Source organism: Desmodus rotundus, chromosome 4, assembly GCF_022682495.2.
Source record: "Desmodus rotundus isolate HL8 chromosome 4, HLdesRot8A.1, whole genome shotgun sequence".
NCBI lineage: Eukaryota > Metazoa > Chordata > Mammalia > Chiroptera > Phyllostomidae > Desmodus > Desmodus rotundus.
The window spans coordinates 93,162,090-93,181,223 of NC_071390.1; the positions used below are offsets into that span (position 1 = coordinate 93,162,090).

At 36.5% G+C, this 19,134-nt stretch overlaps 1 protein-coding gene across 2 annotated transcripts in view; it reads left to right on the top strand.

Moving 5' to 3' along the window:
• METAP1 (methionyl aminopeptidase 1) overlaps window positions 1–19,134 on the top strand; it is a 79,236-nt gene that overhangs the window by 41,312 nt on the left and 18,790 nt on the right. The window contains exons 2-6 of one of the 2 annotated variants that reach the window (XM_024574871.4): window positions 1,199–1,250; window positions 11,273–11,385; window positions 12,291–12,351; window positions 16,886–16,977; window positions 18,472–18,555. In XM_024574871.4, the coding sequence (XP_024430639.1) occupies window positions 1,199–1,250; window positions 11,273–11,385; window positions 12,291–12,351; window positions 16,886–16,977; window positions 18,472–18,555 (402 nt within the window). The remainder of the gene's footprint in view (window positions 1–1,198; window positions 1,251–11,272; window positions 11,386–12,290; window positions 12,352–16,885; window positions 16,978–18,471; window positions 18,556–19,134) is intronic. The other variant, XM_053922864.2, reaches the window with a different exon arrangement.

The following is a 19,134-nucleotide window of genomic DNA, read 5'->3' on the forward strand; positions in this document are numbered from 1 at the left end:
TCTAGTAACCTGACCTAGTCACAGGTTTTGAGGATTAGGACATGGACATCTTTGGGTCCCTGTTATCCTGCCCACCACCCTTACATCCTCCCCAAAAGACTGAACTCAGTTATAGCTTCAGGAACGAAAAAAAAATTAGCATGTCTTTTTATACACTTGGATTCTATTAACATCATAGTAGGAGGAAATAAATATGACCTGGGTTTTCTTGACTTCACTGCTGCAGGAGATGAGGACATAATAACAGGTGGGCAGTGTATAAAATGTAGATATGCTGGACAAAGGAGTGATTCATGTCCTGGGCAGGACTGTACAAGATCTCATCATGCTACTCACACTGAAGCACAATTTAAAACTTAGAAATTGTATATTTCTGGAATTTTTCTTTTAACGTTTTTGGACTGCCATTGCCCATAGGTAACGGAAACTTCAGAAAATGAAACTGGAATAAGGGGAACTACTGTTCTTACGAGTAATTTTAAATTCTTTGACAGAGAAACTCTAAAAATCAAAGCATAAATAATATTTATTACTTGAATTTATTTTAATTCAATTTATTACTTGGACTTATTTTTCTATTTTAGTACTTCTTGCTGGTGTCTTGAGTACGTTACATGAGCATACTTTCCTCAATGAAAAGCTTACTCTTTCTAGTCACTCATCCATTTGATTAATCAGCAAGTATTCACAGAAGCTTTACCATGTGCCAGGCCCTCCGCCTGGCTCTGCGGCATGTTGGTACACTTGGCGCGGTCACTTCCTTCCTGGAGCGCCGCCTAGGAGGGCTTTGGGCACGTAGTGAACGAAGTGGGTGTGACTGAGAATCAAACTGCTATAGTGATGGAAGAGGCTGCACCATTTTCCTTGTCTTTTTTTAAAAACAATTAATTGGCTCATGATTTAAAAAAAAATATTTCAAAATAATTTGGTGACGTAAAATTGAAATGTCAACTGTGACTGCTATTTACAGTATAGGCTAATGTTTCTTGCTTATTTGAAGTAATGTGAAGTTTAGGTTGCTTTTTGAAATGAATTTTTAAGCAGGTGTCATTTCTTGAACTTTTCTCAGCATTTAGTGAAGTCAGAGATTTGTTTTTTGCAAATGAAATTCTTAATAACCATTTCTTACATACATCATTCCTTAAGATGTTCCTAATTAAGGAAGGTCTGACACTAATTTTCATGTTTGCTCTTTTAGGAATGTTTTAAAGGAAGTTGGGCTACTCACAAGTTACTACATAAGAAAGCAAGTAAGTGAAATCACACACCTCTATACCGTATGTCTTAGAAGTGGCTTTTGTGCAAAAGACAAGAATTCTTTCAGTTCTGAAAGTGTATGTTTGAATATTCAGAAAATGCATATTTGAATATTCTGAGAGTGTAATCCAGAAGCTAGAATTTGAACAGATTTTTTATTTGTGGTGTGTAGTCATGTAAATAAAATATGGCTGAGTAGTATCTTTGCTCATCTTCATGACATTTGACATGAAAACACAAAATGGCTGCTGGAATAGATGGATCTGGCTTGGGCAATACCTGACAAGTAACGTCTTGGTACCCTCTTTCCTTTGCTAGAAATGCTTGCACACTGTAGGCTTCGTTTAGTCTGATCTCTTGTTTTTGTTTAGTTTGAATTTCAATGGCTTTTCAACTCAAAAAGCATATTTTTTTTGGGGGGGGGAGGTTTAGGTCATTTAATGTTATTACCTGCAGTCTAATGTTTAATTTGTTCTTTTTTTACTTTTTAAAAAGATTTTATTTATTTATTTTTAGAGAGAGGGGAAGAGAGGGAGAAAAACATTGATGAGAGAGAGAAACATTGATCAGATGCCTCTCATACACACCCCAGTTGGGGACCAAACCTGCAACCCAAGCCTGTGCCCTGATGGGGTATTGAACTGGTGACCTTTCGCTTTGTGGGATGTTGCCCAGCCGACTGAGCCACACCAGTCAGGGCTAATTGGTTCTTCTGAAGTTCCTTTGTGATCCAAAGTGAAGTGAAACTACTGGCTGCTGCTTAGCTATTGCTGTCACCCACAGGGGATATATCTTCGATTGAAATGGCCTTTTCTGTTCTGGCCATTCATCTTGTAAATTCATGTCATTAGTGTGCCTGGCTTATGGCAGACCACCCATCACAGTTACCTGAGAATTGACAAGGAGGTCTCTGTTCTTTTGGCATTGCCATCCTGATGGATGAAGGCTTGGCAAACAACATGGTCCTTGGTATAAGAGTTCTGTTTCAGGTGACTAATCCTGGTTTTTAAAAATTATTTATCTATCTGTCTGTGTGTGCGTGTGTATTATTATTTATTTATTTTTTTTTACAGATTTTATTTAGTTATTTTTAGAGGAAGGGGAAGAGAGGGAGAGAAACACCAATGTGTGGTTGCTTCTCTTGTGCCCCCAACCGGGGACCTGGCCCACAACCCAGGCATGTGCCCTGACTGGGAATTGAACTGGTGACCCTTTGGTTCAAAGGCCAGCGCTCAATCCACTGAGCCACACCAACCAGAGCTACTTGTATATTTTTTAAAGGAATTTGCTGATTTAATAAAGTTTGGTAGATTGTTTTATATCACCAGATTAAAAAAGATGTTTTCTGTGGTGATGTAAGGCAAAGTCTGCACTTAAAAGAAATGCTAGGCTGTTGTTGGAAGAAATGTGGTTAGAAATGAGGAAAAATGAGAAGATAGAATTTGTTACCTCAAAACAAATATAAAGATTGGTGTAAGTAATGCAATTTAATTTTGTTCACACATACATTAAATACTGTATTCCTCACGTGTCTGATATTTTTGGAGCTCTTTGAGCCAATTATTAACATTTTACAATTGGGTAGTTAAAGCACTGTGTGAGTGAAGGGCTGATGTGAAACGGTTCAGAAAAGAGCTTAGAATGCGTCTGTCCCAAGCATTTGCTAACTCACCGAAGTGTGCCTGCTTCTGCAATGTAGGATTGCTAAGGGTAGGGTTATTTCATTAAAAACTGTACTATAGGAGAATTAAACATGATATTACCCAAGTAAAAAGAACGTAATTATTACGGCATTAAACTGAGGCTGTTTGGGTTTTACTTGTACTATAGTATTTAGTATGGTGCCCTTTTGGATCTTTTGGGATAATTTTCTTCAGGGGGTGAGCCTAATATTCTTGATTCCTTTGGGCTGTGCTGAATAGAGACAACCCTCAGCTGGCCAGCCCTGTATGTTTGCTACCATAATAAGTTGATCCTGACTGCATCCTTGAAGATGACAGTCCTGGAGGAGGGAATGTGTGGGGAAGGGTGATCTCCAGAACTAAGAAGAGAATTGGGAAAGGGATGGGGGGAAAGAATGTTGGGAAAGAATGAAGGAACAGGGCATCATATAAAATATCACCTTATTCCAACAAACAGTAGTAAGATGACATATCAAGCAGTTTACATAATTAAGATGATATGCTTAGGCATTTTCTTCTTTTAACCTGTAATGTGTACTGATCTCTAATTAAGGAGGACTATTTTTATATCTTTGTTCCTATGGCATATTGGTCTGTAATTTGCTTTTAATATCTTTTACTGGTTTTGTCATTAGAGTAATTTTATTTTTAGTAAAATGGGAAATGTTTCCTCCTTGTCTGTTTTCTGGAAGATACTATACAGAATTGGTATTGTTTCTTCCTTAAATGTTCGGTAGAATTCACCACTGAAGCCATATGAACCTGGAATGTCCTTGAATGAAAAAGCTAATCAATTAGGAAGATTTCAAGTGTGTGTTAAATAAATGATTCAAAGGCAGGATTTATTTTTTGTTGTCATAGTAGATACCAGTTAAATTATAAAGCCCTTAAAGACATATAATACTGATGCCTTTGTGCATATTTGCCGGGGGGTGGTTAAAAATAGTAATTGTAATTAAATAAATTTTGGTGTCCCTCTTCCATTTTTATAAATGCTCTAGATCAGGAGTGTCAAACTCATTTTCACTGGGGGCCGCATCAGCCTCATGGTTGCCTTCAAAGGGCCGAATGTAATTTTAGGACTGTATAAATGTAACTACTCCTTAACAGTTAAGTGAGAGCTTGGTGCTGCTGCCGGGTAGAAACAAGGTGGAGGGCGGATTTGGGCCATGGCCCTATGTTCACCACCTGTGCTCCAGACACTCAGGCAGAGAGTGTCAGGTGCAGAGTATATTCAGAATTAATAAACAAAGCAGAACAGCTTCCAGGAATAAGGAAAAGGGACCCAGTGCTTCCTGGCATTTTCTCTGTCTGTGACCACCATCCTGATTGCCATGTTACCCCAGTTCACAAACAGTACAGAGCTGTGGGATTGAACTGGCTGGAGTTCAGCAAACTGCACAACAGCCTTGGCTTTGGCTCTGGACCAAGGAGACATGCTCCTAGACACCAGTGAGAAAGGCTTCACTGAATACACGAGCCACATTCATATATTAGCTGCAATGTACAGTTTACAAAGACCTGGTGCTTCCAGAACAGGAGGGATGTAGGCCAACTTGAGGCACCGTGTGTTGAAATGTCCCCTTCTTTGCCAACGACTGCCTGGACCAGGGCCTGCTTGTTCTGCATCCTCTGGGTGGACTCCAGCTTGTTCCTCAATTTGAGTTGCATCCCCTCATGCAGGTAGTGCCTGGGGTCCTGCTGCACCATGCTGCACGATGGTCTCAAGCTGCTGCTTGAATTTGCCCAGGTAGAGCATTGTTGTGGGTCACAGAATTTGTTGAGTTAAACCTTAAAATTTCTGTGAAGAATATGCGGGCTTCTGGAAAGTTATACTGACTGAGGTGAAAGAAATTTCTGTTCATTAAAACTATTATCTTCCCCTACAGTCCATCCAACTTTCTTCACGTTTTGAGAATATTTTTCAGTTCGTTTTTTATTTTTTTATTTATATTTTATTGATTAAGCTATTACAGTTGTCCCAATTTTCCCCGCTTTGACCTCCTCTACCCAGTCACCCCACTCACTCCGGCAGTCTCCACCCCATATTCCATGTCCATGGGTCATGCATATAAGTTCTTTGGCTTCTCCATTTCCTATACTGGACTTTACATCCCCATGATTATTCTGTAACTACCTATTTGTACTTCTTAATCCTTTCACCTTTTTCACCTGACACCCCCACCTTCCTCCCCATCTGGCAACCTTCAGAATGTTCTCTGTATCTATGACTCTGTTTCCATTATGCTTGTTTGATTATTTTGGGTTTTTCTTAGATTTAATTGTTGATAGATATTTATTCATTGCCATTTTATTGTTCATATTTTTAATTTTATTCTTAAAGAAGACCCTTTAACATTTCATATAATGCTGGTTTGATGGTGATGTCTTCCTTTAATTATTACTTGCCTGGGAAGCTCTTTATCTGTCCTTTGATTTTAAGTTATAGCCTTTCTGGGTAGAATAATCTTGGTTGTAGGGCCTTGCTTTTCATCACTTTGAGTATTTCTTGCCACTACCTTCTAGTCTGCAAACTTTCTTTGGAAAAATCAGCTGATGGTTTTCTGGGAGCTTCCTTGTAGGTAACTAATTTTTCTCTTGCTTCTTTTAAGATTCTCTCTTTGTCTTTAACCCTTGGCATTTTAATTATCATGTGTTTTGATATGGGCCTTTTTGAGGTCATTTTATTGTGGTACTCTCTGCACTTCCTGAACTTGTATGTCTGTCGTCTGTTTCCTTCAAGTTGGGGCAACTTTCTTTCATAATTTTTTTTAAAGATTTTATTTATTTATTTTAGAAAGAGGGAAAGGGAGGGAGAAAGAGAGGGAGAGAAACATCAATGTGTGGTTGCCTCTTGCAAGCCCCCAGCCGGGGACCTGGCTCACAACCCAGGCATATACCCTGACTGGGAATCGAACCAGTGACCCTTTGTTCACAGGCCGGCACTCAATCCACTGAGCCACAGCAGCCAGGGCTCTTTCATTATTTTTTAAAATAGGTTTCCAATTTCTTGCTGTCTCTCTTCTTCCCCCAACACCCTCATGATGCAAATGTTGGTATACTCGGAGTTGTTCCAGAACCTCCTTACACTATCCTCTTTTTTTCTGTGTTCTTTTTTCTTATTGCAGTTCTGGTTGGTTGTTTTTTGCTTCCTTATACTCCAAATGCTGATTTGATTCTCCGCTTCATCCACTCTACTGTTGATCCTCTGGCAATTGTTCTTCATTTCAGTTAGTGTGTCTTTCATTTCTAACTGGTCCTTTTATATGTTGAAGTTTTATCTGAGTTCATCTGATCTTTCTCTAAGTTCATTGAGCATTCTTATAACCAATGTTTTCAACTTTGCATCTAGTAGCTTGCTTGTCTCCATTTTATTTTGTTCTTTCTCTGGAGTTTTGCCAACAACTGTCTGGAGCAGGGCCTTGTTTCATTTGGGCCATGTTTCCTTGTCTCCTCATTTTGGCGGCCTGCCTGTGTTTGTTTCCATGTATTTGGTAGAGCTGCTACATCTCCCAAGCTTGATAGAATGGCTTAATGTAGTAGTTGTCTTGTAGGGCCTAGTGGCACAGCCTCCCCTATTACCCAAGCTGGGTACACAAGGTGTGCCCACTATGTGCATTGTGTACGCCCCTTTATAGTTGAGCCTTGATGGCTCTTGGCACATCCAAGGTCAGCGACCATCCAAGTTAAAATAACCTGAGTTAAAGTCTGGGGTCACACAGCATAAGCTACAAAGCTATCTACAAATGGCTGCTACTTATTCTGGGCTTCTACCCAGGCCAGACCAAGTTGTGAAGCAAGGCCGGCTGCTGATAGTGCTGGGCCTGGGGCAACTTAGTGAGAGATACTGGGCTCTCTGAAGCCGGATTCTGCTTGTTTGAAAGAATTTAGGAAAATCTGAAGCGAGAGCCAAGACAAGCCATTCGTGTGGAAAAGCCACCGGAAACAACTTGGGTTGGCATGCAACTCGAGTGATGCAGGGCCTCAGGAAATCAGATGGATGGGGTACAGTGTGATCCGGGTTGCTGGAGTCTCTGAAATGGAGCCCACCTGCCGGCTCTGTTGCTCTGTGAGGGGAGGGCTTAGAAAAGGAAGAGTGACCTCTGCCAGTCCTTCTGTCTGAGAGAAAGCTGCCATCCAGCTCTCAGCCTGATGCCTGGCATTCGTTTCCTCCCTGTATGTCTCTGGTGCCTTTCACTTTGCTGCCCCTGTGCTGGACGTCAGAGCAAGTATATCTGAGTAAGTCCTTGTGTGGGTCCTTTAGAAGGAACTTCCAAGGACTCCCTCAGTTTCTGTCATCCAAAGCCTCAATCCTCGCTGGTTTTTACAAGCAGAAGTTACTAGGATTCATCTTCCCGGCACTACAACCCTGGGCTGGGGGCCTGTTGTGGGGCTTGACCCTTCACTCCTAAGATATCCCTGCCTCCCCACACGTGGGTGTGGGACCAGCCTATTCTGCATCTCTGCCCCTCCTGCCAGTCACGGTGTAGTTTGTTCTTTAATTCGTAATTGTAGGACTTGGTGTTCAGCTCCAGATCTCACAGTCTGAATGATGGTTGTTCTATAATTTAGTTGTGATTTTGATGTGATTATGTGAGGAGGCGAGCTGTGTTTACCTGTGCTGCCATCTTTCAGCTGTTTTTGTTTCTAGGGGGGTGCGTATTTCTTACTTCATATTTCCTGTCAGACTGTACATAGTATCATTTGCTTTTAGTCTGATCTGTAAAAGTTGTAGCACTTTCACATCTTAGTGCTCTGTTATTCTGCACTCTTGTCATGCATCACTGACACAGGGTCCAGTAGAAGTAATACCTGCTTGAATGGGGTTGGTAGGGTAATAATATGGGTGTAATAGTTTATAGTTTTAATTTGAACATTTCACCCAAAATGTCATATGGTATGTTTGAGTGTGATATTGTTATGTTACAGAAGTAGATGCTTGTGATTTTGTAATAAAAAAGGGGGTGTGATTTGTTCCAGACCGCGCACGCGCGCATGTGTATGTGTGTAAAATAGTCTGTCCAGAAAAAAATCCAGCCATTGTTACTATAAGAACAGTTTGTGTGACCTGATGGAGAATAGACTGGCAGCCAAGAAGAGTGGACTGGAATGCACATGTTCGTGTGAACAGTGACACCACCACTGTACTATCAGTGGGGACGGTAGGCACCATTGAGTGTACTGTGTGGCCATCACTTTCAAAATGAATGAGCAAGTAGAGCAACACATCTACATCAAAGTTTGCATTAAGCTTGAACATCCCTCTGGAAGCTATTCAGATGATTCAGAAGGCTTCAGCTATGGGCAACTGGTGATTGGCAGCTTCGTTACAATAATGTGCCTGCTCATGCATCACATCTCATGCATAGTTTTTTGGCAAAAACATCAAATCACCCAGGCCACTCAACCCCGCTACAGCCCAGATTTGGCGCCCAGCAACTTCTGGCTTTTCCCAAAACTAAAATCACCTTTGAAAGGGAAGAGATTTCAGACCATCGATGAGAATCGAGAGAATGTGACGGGGCAGCTGGTGGCTACTGGAGGAACTGTGTGAGGTCTGAAGGTGCCTGCTTTGAAGGGGACTGAGGCGTCATTGCTCTATATACAATGTTTCTTGTATCTTCTTCAATAAATGTCTCTATTTTTCATAGTACATGGATGGATACTTTCTGGACAGACCTCATATAGTGTGTTTCTGTCTCCTATTTCCTAAATTCAAAGGTGGAAGCATTTGACAGATGTTTTTTGAGTAGCCAAAAATACGCTGTAAAAACTTCTTAAAAAAAAAAACACCAAAACTAAATAATGCTTTATTCCACTTCTCTACCCTCCAAACAAGTGTGCTTGATTTTTGGATTGCGTAGTAAGGTTTTATGTAATGTTTCAGGTCTGGTTCCACCGACCTTTGCAAGCAGGCATCACTTTGAGTTTGACCTCCAAACTGCAGAAATTTTAAGTCTTTTCTGAGAATTAAATGAACAAATCCATGGAAAGAGCTTAGATATGTACAGAGTTATAATAGGTGCTCCCAAACTACTTACTAGTCATCTCTGGAAGAACTGAGTCAGAACTGTGATCAGATGATCCTGTCCTAGGCAAAACTTGATATATGCAGTTATTTTTTGTCAGCTACTGGAAGAGGCACCCTCTGTGGATTCTTTTAAAGGCCAAAGCCTGTGTGTGATGTACTTTGAGCCAGATATGGACGTAGCAGGTACTCTCTGACACTGCCTCTAGCTTACCTGGCCCCGTTTCATAGAAATGTTTGAGAGACAGCTTGCAGGGTTTTATTGACACTGCCCTGTGTTTTCACAGCTTTCTGAAAAAGATCACTCAATTTGGAATTTTGTTACCAATCCCTAGTCCAATTCAGATTAATTACATGTCCATTATGTGTCTAGCATTTAGGGCTCAGATCAAATTGATCCTAAAATGTAAATGAACTGACTTTTGAAATGTAAATTTCCCTATGAAAATTATTCTAAAAGAACTTGCCATATTTCAGTCTCTCCTAGGTAGCTTTTTGGTTATTTATTTGTTGGAGGTCTTTCAATTCTCTTTTGCAAATAGATTGTGGAAGGCTTGTAATGCAGATCAGCAGGAAGGTTTGAAAAATTTTACTTCTTGCTCCTCCCTAGGAGTATGTTAAAGCAAAAAGCCTGCATCTTGATTGTTATTCTCTCCTAGGTTTCAGGTGAAAATTTTTCTTGAGGTTCATGTTCCGGACAAAAGCACTTGATGCAATACATAACTGAAGCAGTCCTCAACGAGCCTCATTTCTGACTTTTCTATAATGTCTGACCCTGTGGCAGTGAAAGTAGTCCATTTTTGTCCTGGAACCAGAAACAGTCTCCTATTGACGTTAATACTCACAGTGGCTTTCTTGAACTCCAGAGTGGGGGGAAAGATACTTAAAATTTCAGTAGCACAGTAGAGTTTTTCTTTTGTTTTTTCTATTCTTGTTTTTTTCTATTCCTTTACTTTATATGTAATGTTATAATTGTATTCTCTTCTAGAGTAATGTGAATGGATTGGTTGTAATTTTGCATTCCCACATCTCTCTGCCCTGGTGAACCTCCTTAACTCAGTTTCGTCATCTGTAAAATGAGGAAATTTGACTAGATTGTCTTTGTTGTTTTTGTTGACTTTAGTCACCATGCTGTACATTACATCTCCAGAACTTGTTTGTTATAACTGGAATGTTGTACCTTTTGACCATCTTCACCCATTTCACCATTCCTCACCAGCTTGCTTCATTTAGTGTGATTTCATCTCTTCTCCTTAATTTTGTATTTTAAATAGATTGTTTTAAAGGGGAGTTGTATTTTTCCTCTTACACTTCTAAAATTATTTGAAGCCTGACTTTTAAAACTTGTAATAACATGGCAGTAATCAGGAAAAGGTGAATGTACTTGGGAGATACACGGCTCGATACTTAGTCAAGGAGGGATTTTAACTCCTGCTACTTAAGGTTCTATTTAGTTGTTTTATTTTACATTGTAGTTAGAGGTATAGTCAGTTTGCTGATACCATGAGAGTCTATTCTGTGTGAAGAGGGTCTTAGGTGCATTTCAGTAAATACAACATTATGTATTAATGACTAGCCTGAAAATGGGGGCGAGGTGTTGTGATTCTTAAAATTTTCTACCGAGTTTTCAATAACTTTGCTACTGATTGTTCTATCCCCTTATTTTTACCTTTTCCTCCCTCCTATTACTCCTGTCCTGGAAAAAGGCAAATGATGCTCATAACATTTTAAAACAATTTCAAATATTGACTTGAGATATTCATCAACTAAGTGGGAAATTTTAATTTTTTCTTTTACTTTAAATTTGCTTTGGAGTTACTTAGAATCTGTCCTTTTAGTAAGAGCACAGAATTCATTTGTAATACATGATCTCAGAAATTTTGCCTAGGCTCAGACTTTGTGTTTCAAAATGGGCTTCCTATAAATTGATATTGTAGAGAGAATACATTTAGCATTTACTCGAGAAAAGGAGTTCTACTATGAGCTGTTCCCAGATGATATTGTATAAAAACTTACAATATGGTAAGCTTGGGCTCTTTCTCACAAGGTATTTGTGAGAAGTATTTGAGATATTTCATAGATATTTAGATACTTGAGGTATTTGATATTTGATGTATCATGGGGTTGTGAACATAGCAAGAAAGCAGTAGCTTTGGTGATAGAGGTTGAGAGCTGGCTAAATTTTTGTGCCTGGGCTCTTTGGTGTGGTGTTCAAACAAGAGGTAAAGTACGCTGTTGCTCAGTAGCTTGACCACGGAGGCATTTCTTTATCTCTCTCCTTTTCTCTCATCCGTCCATCATGCAGAAGATGAAAAGGCAAAGCGAGAAGTGTCTTCCTGGACTCTAGAAGGTGATATTAACACTGACCCGTGGGCAGGTTATCGATACACTGGTAAACTCCGACCACATTATCCACTGGTGAGTAAATAAGGTAATACAAATTACACATTTCTTTTAAACCAGTTTTCATTTTCCTAAAAATGATACCTGTAATTTGTATTCAAATTATGAATTGTATAATCAGGATCGTTTACAGTTTAGCACTTTTTATGGTACATTATTTGGAAGTTAATAGGGATAATTGGCAATCATAAAAAAGGAGAAAAAATTTTAGATGAGAGGATGCAAACTTCTAATCTCAAAAAAAGAAAGTGGTAGAATAGTTGTTTTCTGGCTGGCATGATGGTGGTGTATATCACTACTTTTCTAAGATTTTTTAACATGGTGTATTTCAACCTTACTTTTGATATGATTTTCCTACCACTCCCACCTCTTTCTGTGTCAGATGATTTTCAGAGGGTTAACAAAGGAATCCATTTAAGTTAAAACTTGTCACCCGTAACTATTTAATTTTTTTACTGATTTTCTTTTTAAAATAAAAGAAATGCATCTTTAATTTTAATATTTGGACAAATATCAACAATATAAGAATGCTTTTTAATCCTACCTCCCAGAGATAATGATCAGGGATGTAATGGTATATATTTACTTAGAGACATTATTTTATTGTTGTTGGTTTGCCAGTTTCTTGGGAACAACGTGAGACCTGGATATCCGCATGTGATGTTAAATCCTTAATGGCTTTGGCCACTCTCCCCCTTATGATTTTAAGTGGTATTAGCACTAGGAAAATGAAGGTTAATCTTCGTGAAATAGGTATATTGTGATAATTAAGATGTCGTTTAAAACTTTTTTCATTTAAATGAAGTAACTTGTTAGTGTTTTTCTCCCACTTTTTTTCCCTTTGTTAGTAAATTTTAATTATGAAAGGTGTTTTCATATTTGAATTGGTTTTAACTAACATACATCTTTGATATTTTTAGATGCCTACAAGGCCAGTGCCAAGTTATATTCAAAGACCAGATTATGCTGATCACCCTTTAGGTGAGTTCTGCTATGCTGATTCCTTAGTTTTCAGTTTGTAAGCCTGATGACAACTGTAAAAGAAAGGAGTAATTTTTTTTTTTTGGAGAAATTTTTCAATGTTGGATTTGTTTTTTGTTTTTGTTTTAGTGCTGGATTTCTAATAAATGTAAATATGGCTTTTACATTTGAGAAGATTAAAGATTCTTTTCTTCCAAGAAATCTAACCCATTATGAAAACAATGTTTACATGTTAAAGACTACATTCAACATAATATTATGTGTTATATCAAATTCTAGGTTTAAAAAAATTTCGATTTTAACATATCCTCTTACTTTATTAAATAAATAAACACAGATTGTGGAGGCCTAAAATGCATGCCTACTAAAGACTGGACTGTAGCCCTGGCTGGTGTGGCTCAGTGGTTGAGTGCGAGCTTGCGAACCAAAGGGTCACCAGTTTGACACCTAGTCAGGACACATGCCTGGGTTGTGAGCTAGGTCCCCAGTAGTGGGAGTGCAAGAGGCAACTGTACATTGATGTTTCTCTCCCTTCCTTTCTCACTTCCTTCTCCTCTCTCTAAAACTAAATAAATACAGTCTTAAAAAAAAAAAAAAAAAAAGACTGAACTGTAGCAGTAATAGAACCAGAAGTAGTGGTAATAATTATAGTAGTAGTAGTGATGATGATTCTATAAGTGATATTTATTTTTTCATAACTATGTGTCAGGCACTGTGCAAAGTTCTCACATATGTTGCTCCTGGGGTGGGTTCTGTTGTCCTTTTCATTTTATCGATGATGATAGTGAGGCACCCAGAGAAGGTAGATAATTGGCAGTAGAAGTGGAGCAATCTCTGACCTTAGGGCCTGTAGACATAATTTAAATGGGATTATGTGAAATTACTGCTTTTGCCTGCCAAAAAGGGTTGAATATCAGTATTTTCATGTAGTTAAATCTGTTAAGCTAAGCTACTCTTGCTTTGTTCTCTAAGAAGTGGGGAACCAATTACATTTTATGAGTATAACTTAAAAATGTAGTTAAACTTTACTATTTCAGATATTGGGTTGGCCAAAAAGTTCATTTGTTTTTTTCCATACAATGGCCATAGTAGTGCTTAGTTGTCTTTAACTTCACTTGAAACAATTTTGTTAGATTGCATTGTGACAGCTGTCATATCTGTGTGCATTTAAAAAAAAATCAAAGTCGGTGAATTATTGTGTAGCCATTTTAATATTGAAGATGGAAGAGAATATGCAGCATTTCAGCACATTATGTTTTATTATTTCAAAAAGGTAAAAAGGAAGCTGAAACACAAAAAAAGATTTGTGCAGTGTATGGAGAAGGTACTGTGACTGATTGAACATGTCAAAAGTGGTTTGTGAAGTTTTGTGCTGGAGATTTCTCACTGGACAATGCTCCATAGTTGGGTAGACCAGTTGAAGTTGATAGTGATCAAATTGAGACATCAATTAAGAACAATGAACATTATACCACACGTGAGATAGCTGACATATTCAAAATATCCAAATCAATAAAGTTATTGGTGAAAATAAAAAATGTGTCTTTTATTTTATATAAAAAACTAAACAGACTTTTTGGCCAACCCAATTCTTTGAAGGAAAAGATAGTCTGAATGATAGATAGCTCTTCAGGATGAATAATTTCCTTATTCTGTATTTAATATTTTAAATATAGTTTTTAAAAATACATAGACATGGTAAATTCTAATAGGATAAAATATTACACAGGGAAAAGAAAGTCCTACTCCCTAAAGGTGTAAGAACTATTAACAACAGTTGCAGAACTTTCCAGAGATATTTTATGTGTGTACACATATCAGCCCCTCTCCCCAGTTATACCCAATAGGAACAAACTGTATATACCTTTCACCTTGTTACGTTCTCTTAGTACATCTTGTAAAGAGGCCCATGTGAGCCCATAAAACTACATCTTTCTTTTTAATGATAAATATTTCATTGTGTGGATATATGATAATTTATTAAACCAGGCTCCTCCTACTATATGTTTAGATTATTTCCAGATTTTTTACTTCTTTGACTGCAGTACCTGTTCTTTCAAGTTATGTGTTCAGATGCATGTGAGAGTATTTCTGTAGATGAATTGCCTCAAATAAAAAAGCTGGATCAAAGAGTACATGCATTTTTTATTTTGAGGGATAAAACAAATTTTAGGGATTTTGCCAGTTGTTACTTCTATTAAAAACGTATAGGGGCCTCTTTTTTCCCTTATCTTCCCCAGCAGTAGTGTGTTATCAAACTTTATCATCTGTGCTAAACTGAAAGATGAAAGATGGTATTTTGCTGTTATTTTAATGCATAGTTTTATATTATGAATAAGGTTGAACATCTTCTTATATGCTAAAAGTCATTGTATTTTCTTTTCTTTTGAACTATTCATCCTTAGCCTTTTTTTTCAATTATGTTTCTAGTTTTCCATCCTGATTTATAAACGCTCTTTCTATACTAAGGAAAATAATCCTTTGATGTTATATTTACATTTTGTCTCTGTTTATAGCATTACATTTACGACATTTTCAGCATTTTTCTGTAATAAAATTTATCCATGTTATCTTTTAAGGTGTCTATAGCTTAATGACCTAGGAAGACCCTTTTGGTTCAGAGATTATAAAAATACTTTTCCATTTTTTTCTCCCACTGTTTTTATGGTTTCAGTCTTTTTATGTGTGACAATTTTTATTTAGTATTAAGAATTAAATAATGGATGTAACTCCCCCACCAAAGAATATCTGGTTTTCAGATTAGTAGTTATTTAAAATATCTGTCTTTTTCCTGTTGATTTAAAATTTCATATAATATCATTATATTAAATTCTCACAGGTCTGTGAGTCTGTTTTTGGATTATATTCTGTTTCATTAACCCATTTGTCTAATCATGTGCCATTGCCAAACTCTTCATTATAATACCTATGTAATGTTTTAATATTTGGTAGGCCTTGTCGCCCTTACCTTTCCTCTTTTTCAGAATTTTCCTGGCTATTCTTGCATGTTTGTTTTTCCATGTGAAATTTGGAATCAGTTTGTCTGGTTCCTCAAAATATCCTGTTGCCATTTTTTATTGGGATAGTATTAAATTTATAGACTAATTTTGGAAGAATTGACACCTTTACAATATTGAGGCTTCCTATCCAAGAACAGGGTATGTTTTTCTGTTTTATTTAAGTCTCCTTTTATGTCTTTCAGCGGTATTTTAAAATTTTTCTTCATTAGGTCTTTCATTAAGTTTATTCCTTGATACTTTATCTTTTTTAGTTATTCTTAAATACTATCTTCTATATCTTCTAGCTCATTTCATTTGTATATGGGAAAGTTACTGATTTTGACATATTTATCTTAAAATCTGCCAACTTGCCAGGGATTCTATTCTAGGGATATATAGTCATACCTGAAATGGATAAATGTTCTGTTCTTTTCTTTCTAATTTGTATGTCTTATTTCTTTCTCTTGTTTAAATACGTGCTGGTACTGTGAGAACAATGTTAAATAGTGGTGCAGATAGTGGGCATTCCATGATGTAGGCTCTTGCTTGAGATTTATGATTATCGTGCTGGCCATGTTATCAGAATTAAGTTTCTAGATGATTATTGATTTATTTTTCCTTCCTTAATCTGTGGTGAATTATTAGATTTGTTATATTTAACTGTCTTTGCCTTTGCAAAATGAATCTCACTTCAGTCATGGTGTATTATGTGTATCTTAGATTCTGTCTAATAATATTTTAATTGGGATTTTTATATCAGCATTTATAAAATATTAATATGTTATATTCTTTGTCAGATTTTGAAATAATTAGTATACTGGCTCTAATATTTTTAAATATATATGGATAATATGAGTTAAGGTAATTTTATTAATGAAGATTTTTAGGGAAATATTTTAAAAATATTTTTTACTGTAATCCAGAGTGAGAAATATATTTTATAATATGATCTGTGTATATGTGTATGCATGTGTGTGTAAATCAACAAACATTTCACAATAGCACCTGCCCCTACTCTCTGTATGATAGAATCTAGCATTTTCTATTTTACTTACTTACTTTAAAAAATATTAGTCATAGCACACACTAATAGGTCACCAGCAGAGCTTGAAAACACTGACTTAGGTTCCTGTTTGGAAAAGACGTGTGTGACTGATTCTTCAGTTGCCGGTGCACAGCTTCACTGCGAGGTGCTGATCGTGAGAGCAGTTCGTAAACTCTGTGGTTCTGTTTAAGTGGGAGTCACTCGCCGACCGTATTAGCGCACTGCCTGTCGTTTAATAAGTAATCCATGTAGACGGAATTCTAATAGATCTGTACATCTGTTGTTTAGAATTCTTCCTTCAGTTTACTTAGCAAATTTCCTTTTTATGTTGAAAATATTTTTTCAAAAAATCTGGCCTGGACCCTCCAAAATACAAAATACCCTCATGTGAAATAGTGAAACTTACTATGTCACTGGGGAAATAATTATGCCTAATAACCACATCTTCCCTTCCGTTCATTTGTTTTTCCTTACTGATTTTCCTTTCCAGGAATGTCTGAATCGGAACAGGCTCTTAAAGGTACCTCTCAAATTAAATTACTCTCATCTGAAGATATAGAAGGGATGCGACTCGTATGTAGGGTAAGCATTTTTTTTCCTCATGTTGTAGGACACTTTTAAGCAGTTGTTAGACATGAAGTCAGTGGCTTGCTGATTTACAAAGGGCAGGCAAGTTATGTTTGTAAGGCCATGACTAGCCATACTTATGGGTTGGCCAAAAAATTGGTTTAGTTTTTTTCCATAAAATAAGACACATTTTTCATTTTCACCAGTAACTTTATTGATTTGGATATTTTGAGTATGTTGGCTATCTCCTGCTATTGGCTTCTCATGGGTAGAGACCATGGGTGCTGCTAAATATATTCCAATGCTTAAGACAGCCCCACAGCAAAAATTGTTTGGCCAAAATAATCAGTACTACCAAGAAACTTCGCAAAACACTTTTAACATGTTTGATCGGTCACAGCACCTTCTGCACACACTGAACAAATCTTTTTTTGCGTTTCAATTGCATTTTTACCTTTCTTGAAATAATAAAGCATAACACGCTGAAAATGCTGCATATTTTCTTCTGTCTTCAATATTAAAATGGCTGCACAAAAATACACCAATTTTGATAAGATTTTAAAAATGCACACCGATGACAACTGTCACAATACAATCTAACAAAGTTGTTTCCAATGAAGTTAAAACAACTAACTAAACACTGCTAGAGCTATCATACAGAAAAAACTAAATGAACTTCCTGGCCAACCCAGCACTTTTTTAAAACTTTTGTTAGTATATAATTCTGTGCAACAGTTGTTTTACACTTAACTATCCTATTTGAAAATTATTATGGCAGAAAATACATATTTAGTTGAGAATCTATTTTGTTACCCCTTGTATTATTTTTTTTAAAGAACCAGGTTTTTATGATATTTTGTCATTTTATTTCCCAGGTCATTATAACGTAGGGCAGAGTTTAAGGTTTATATAAAGTTAAGCTAAAACTCCTGTTGTGAATACCTGTACAGTGTGGTATTAGTGGCTAAGTGAAGTCAGTCACGTGTCCACATTTTTCTTCAGAAAAAATTGAAAAATTGATAGTATTTATTTATAAATGATCCTTAAAGTTTTTATTCAGTGCTTTAAAGTGATTTGATACTTTCTTTGATAATATGGAGAAATTTATATTTCTATCACCTATGTACTATGATTCTTTGAGGAAAATCATTCCTGTATTCTTTTACTTCCCTTCTTTTCCCCATTATGAGAACATATGACAAGACTGAACTCCACCAGCTGATCATTGTTCAGACTACTTATGATGTACATTTTTACATAGAAGTCAATCAAATATATTGAACTATTTACTAATTAGTCCAATTAAGTTATGTATTTACACATGTTTATTGATGAGCATTAGAAATACAACTGGTTTTTATAATGGAGATTCAGGATTGTAATATTCAAAGTGAGATGCACTTTATGAACCTCTCACAGAATCTGTTACAGTGCAGAGGGTACAAGTTTCCACTTTTATTTCCTTTCTTTTTTAATGGACTAAGTATTAAGGGTCTTTCTCCTTTACAGCTTGCTAGAGAAGTACTGGATATTGCCGCTGGGATGATAAAACCAGGTGTAACTACTGAAGAAATAGATCATGCTGTACACTTAGTAAGGATTTCACTTTTATGCTTTGAAATTTTTTCACATTATTAAATGTTTTAGAGCTGTAAAAATTAAATAAACTTAAGTTCTGAATGTCTAAGTTAACTTGGCTAAGCTAATTTGAAAGCAAATTTTTACTTTGTTTTAAATATAAAAAATATTCAACAGCCATTATTCCCATCTTTAAGTGTCTGTGAAATACTTTGTTTCTGAACCTCATATTTCATAATATTTTACTTTAGCTTTTATAAATGATTAGTTTTATTAATGCTTGAAATAAATCATGTCACTACATACATCAGATATTCTGAAATAAAAAGAATACAAGTTCTGAAACTGGATTAGTGTAAAAAAGATGTTGCCTTCCATATCCATGGTAATAAGGCAGTAAATAGATCAGATGCAGAGTGGGGCAAAAGTAGGTTTACAGTTGTGATTGCATAAAACAGTTCATTCTTCCATTAAATTTATTATTGTATTGTTTTCCATACAAACAACTGTAAACCTACTTTTTGCCACATTCAGTAAATATGATATAGGGATATATATTTTTTAAGTATATTTTATTGATTATGCTATTACAGT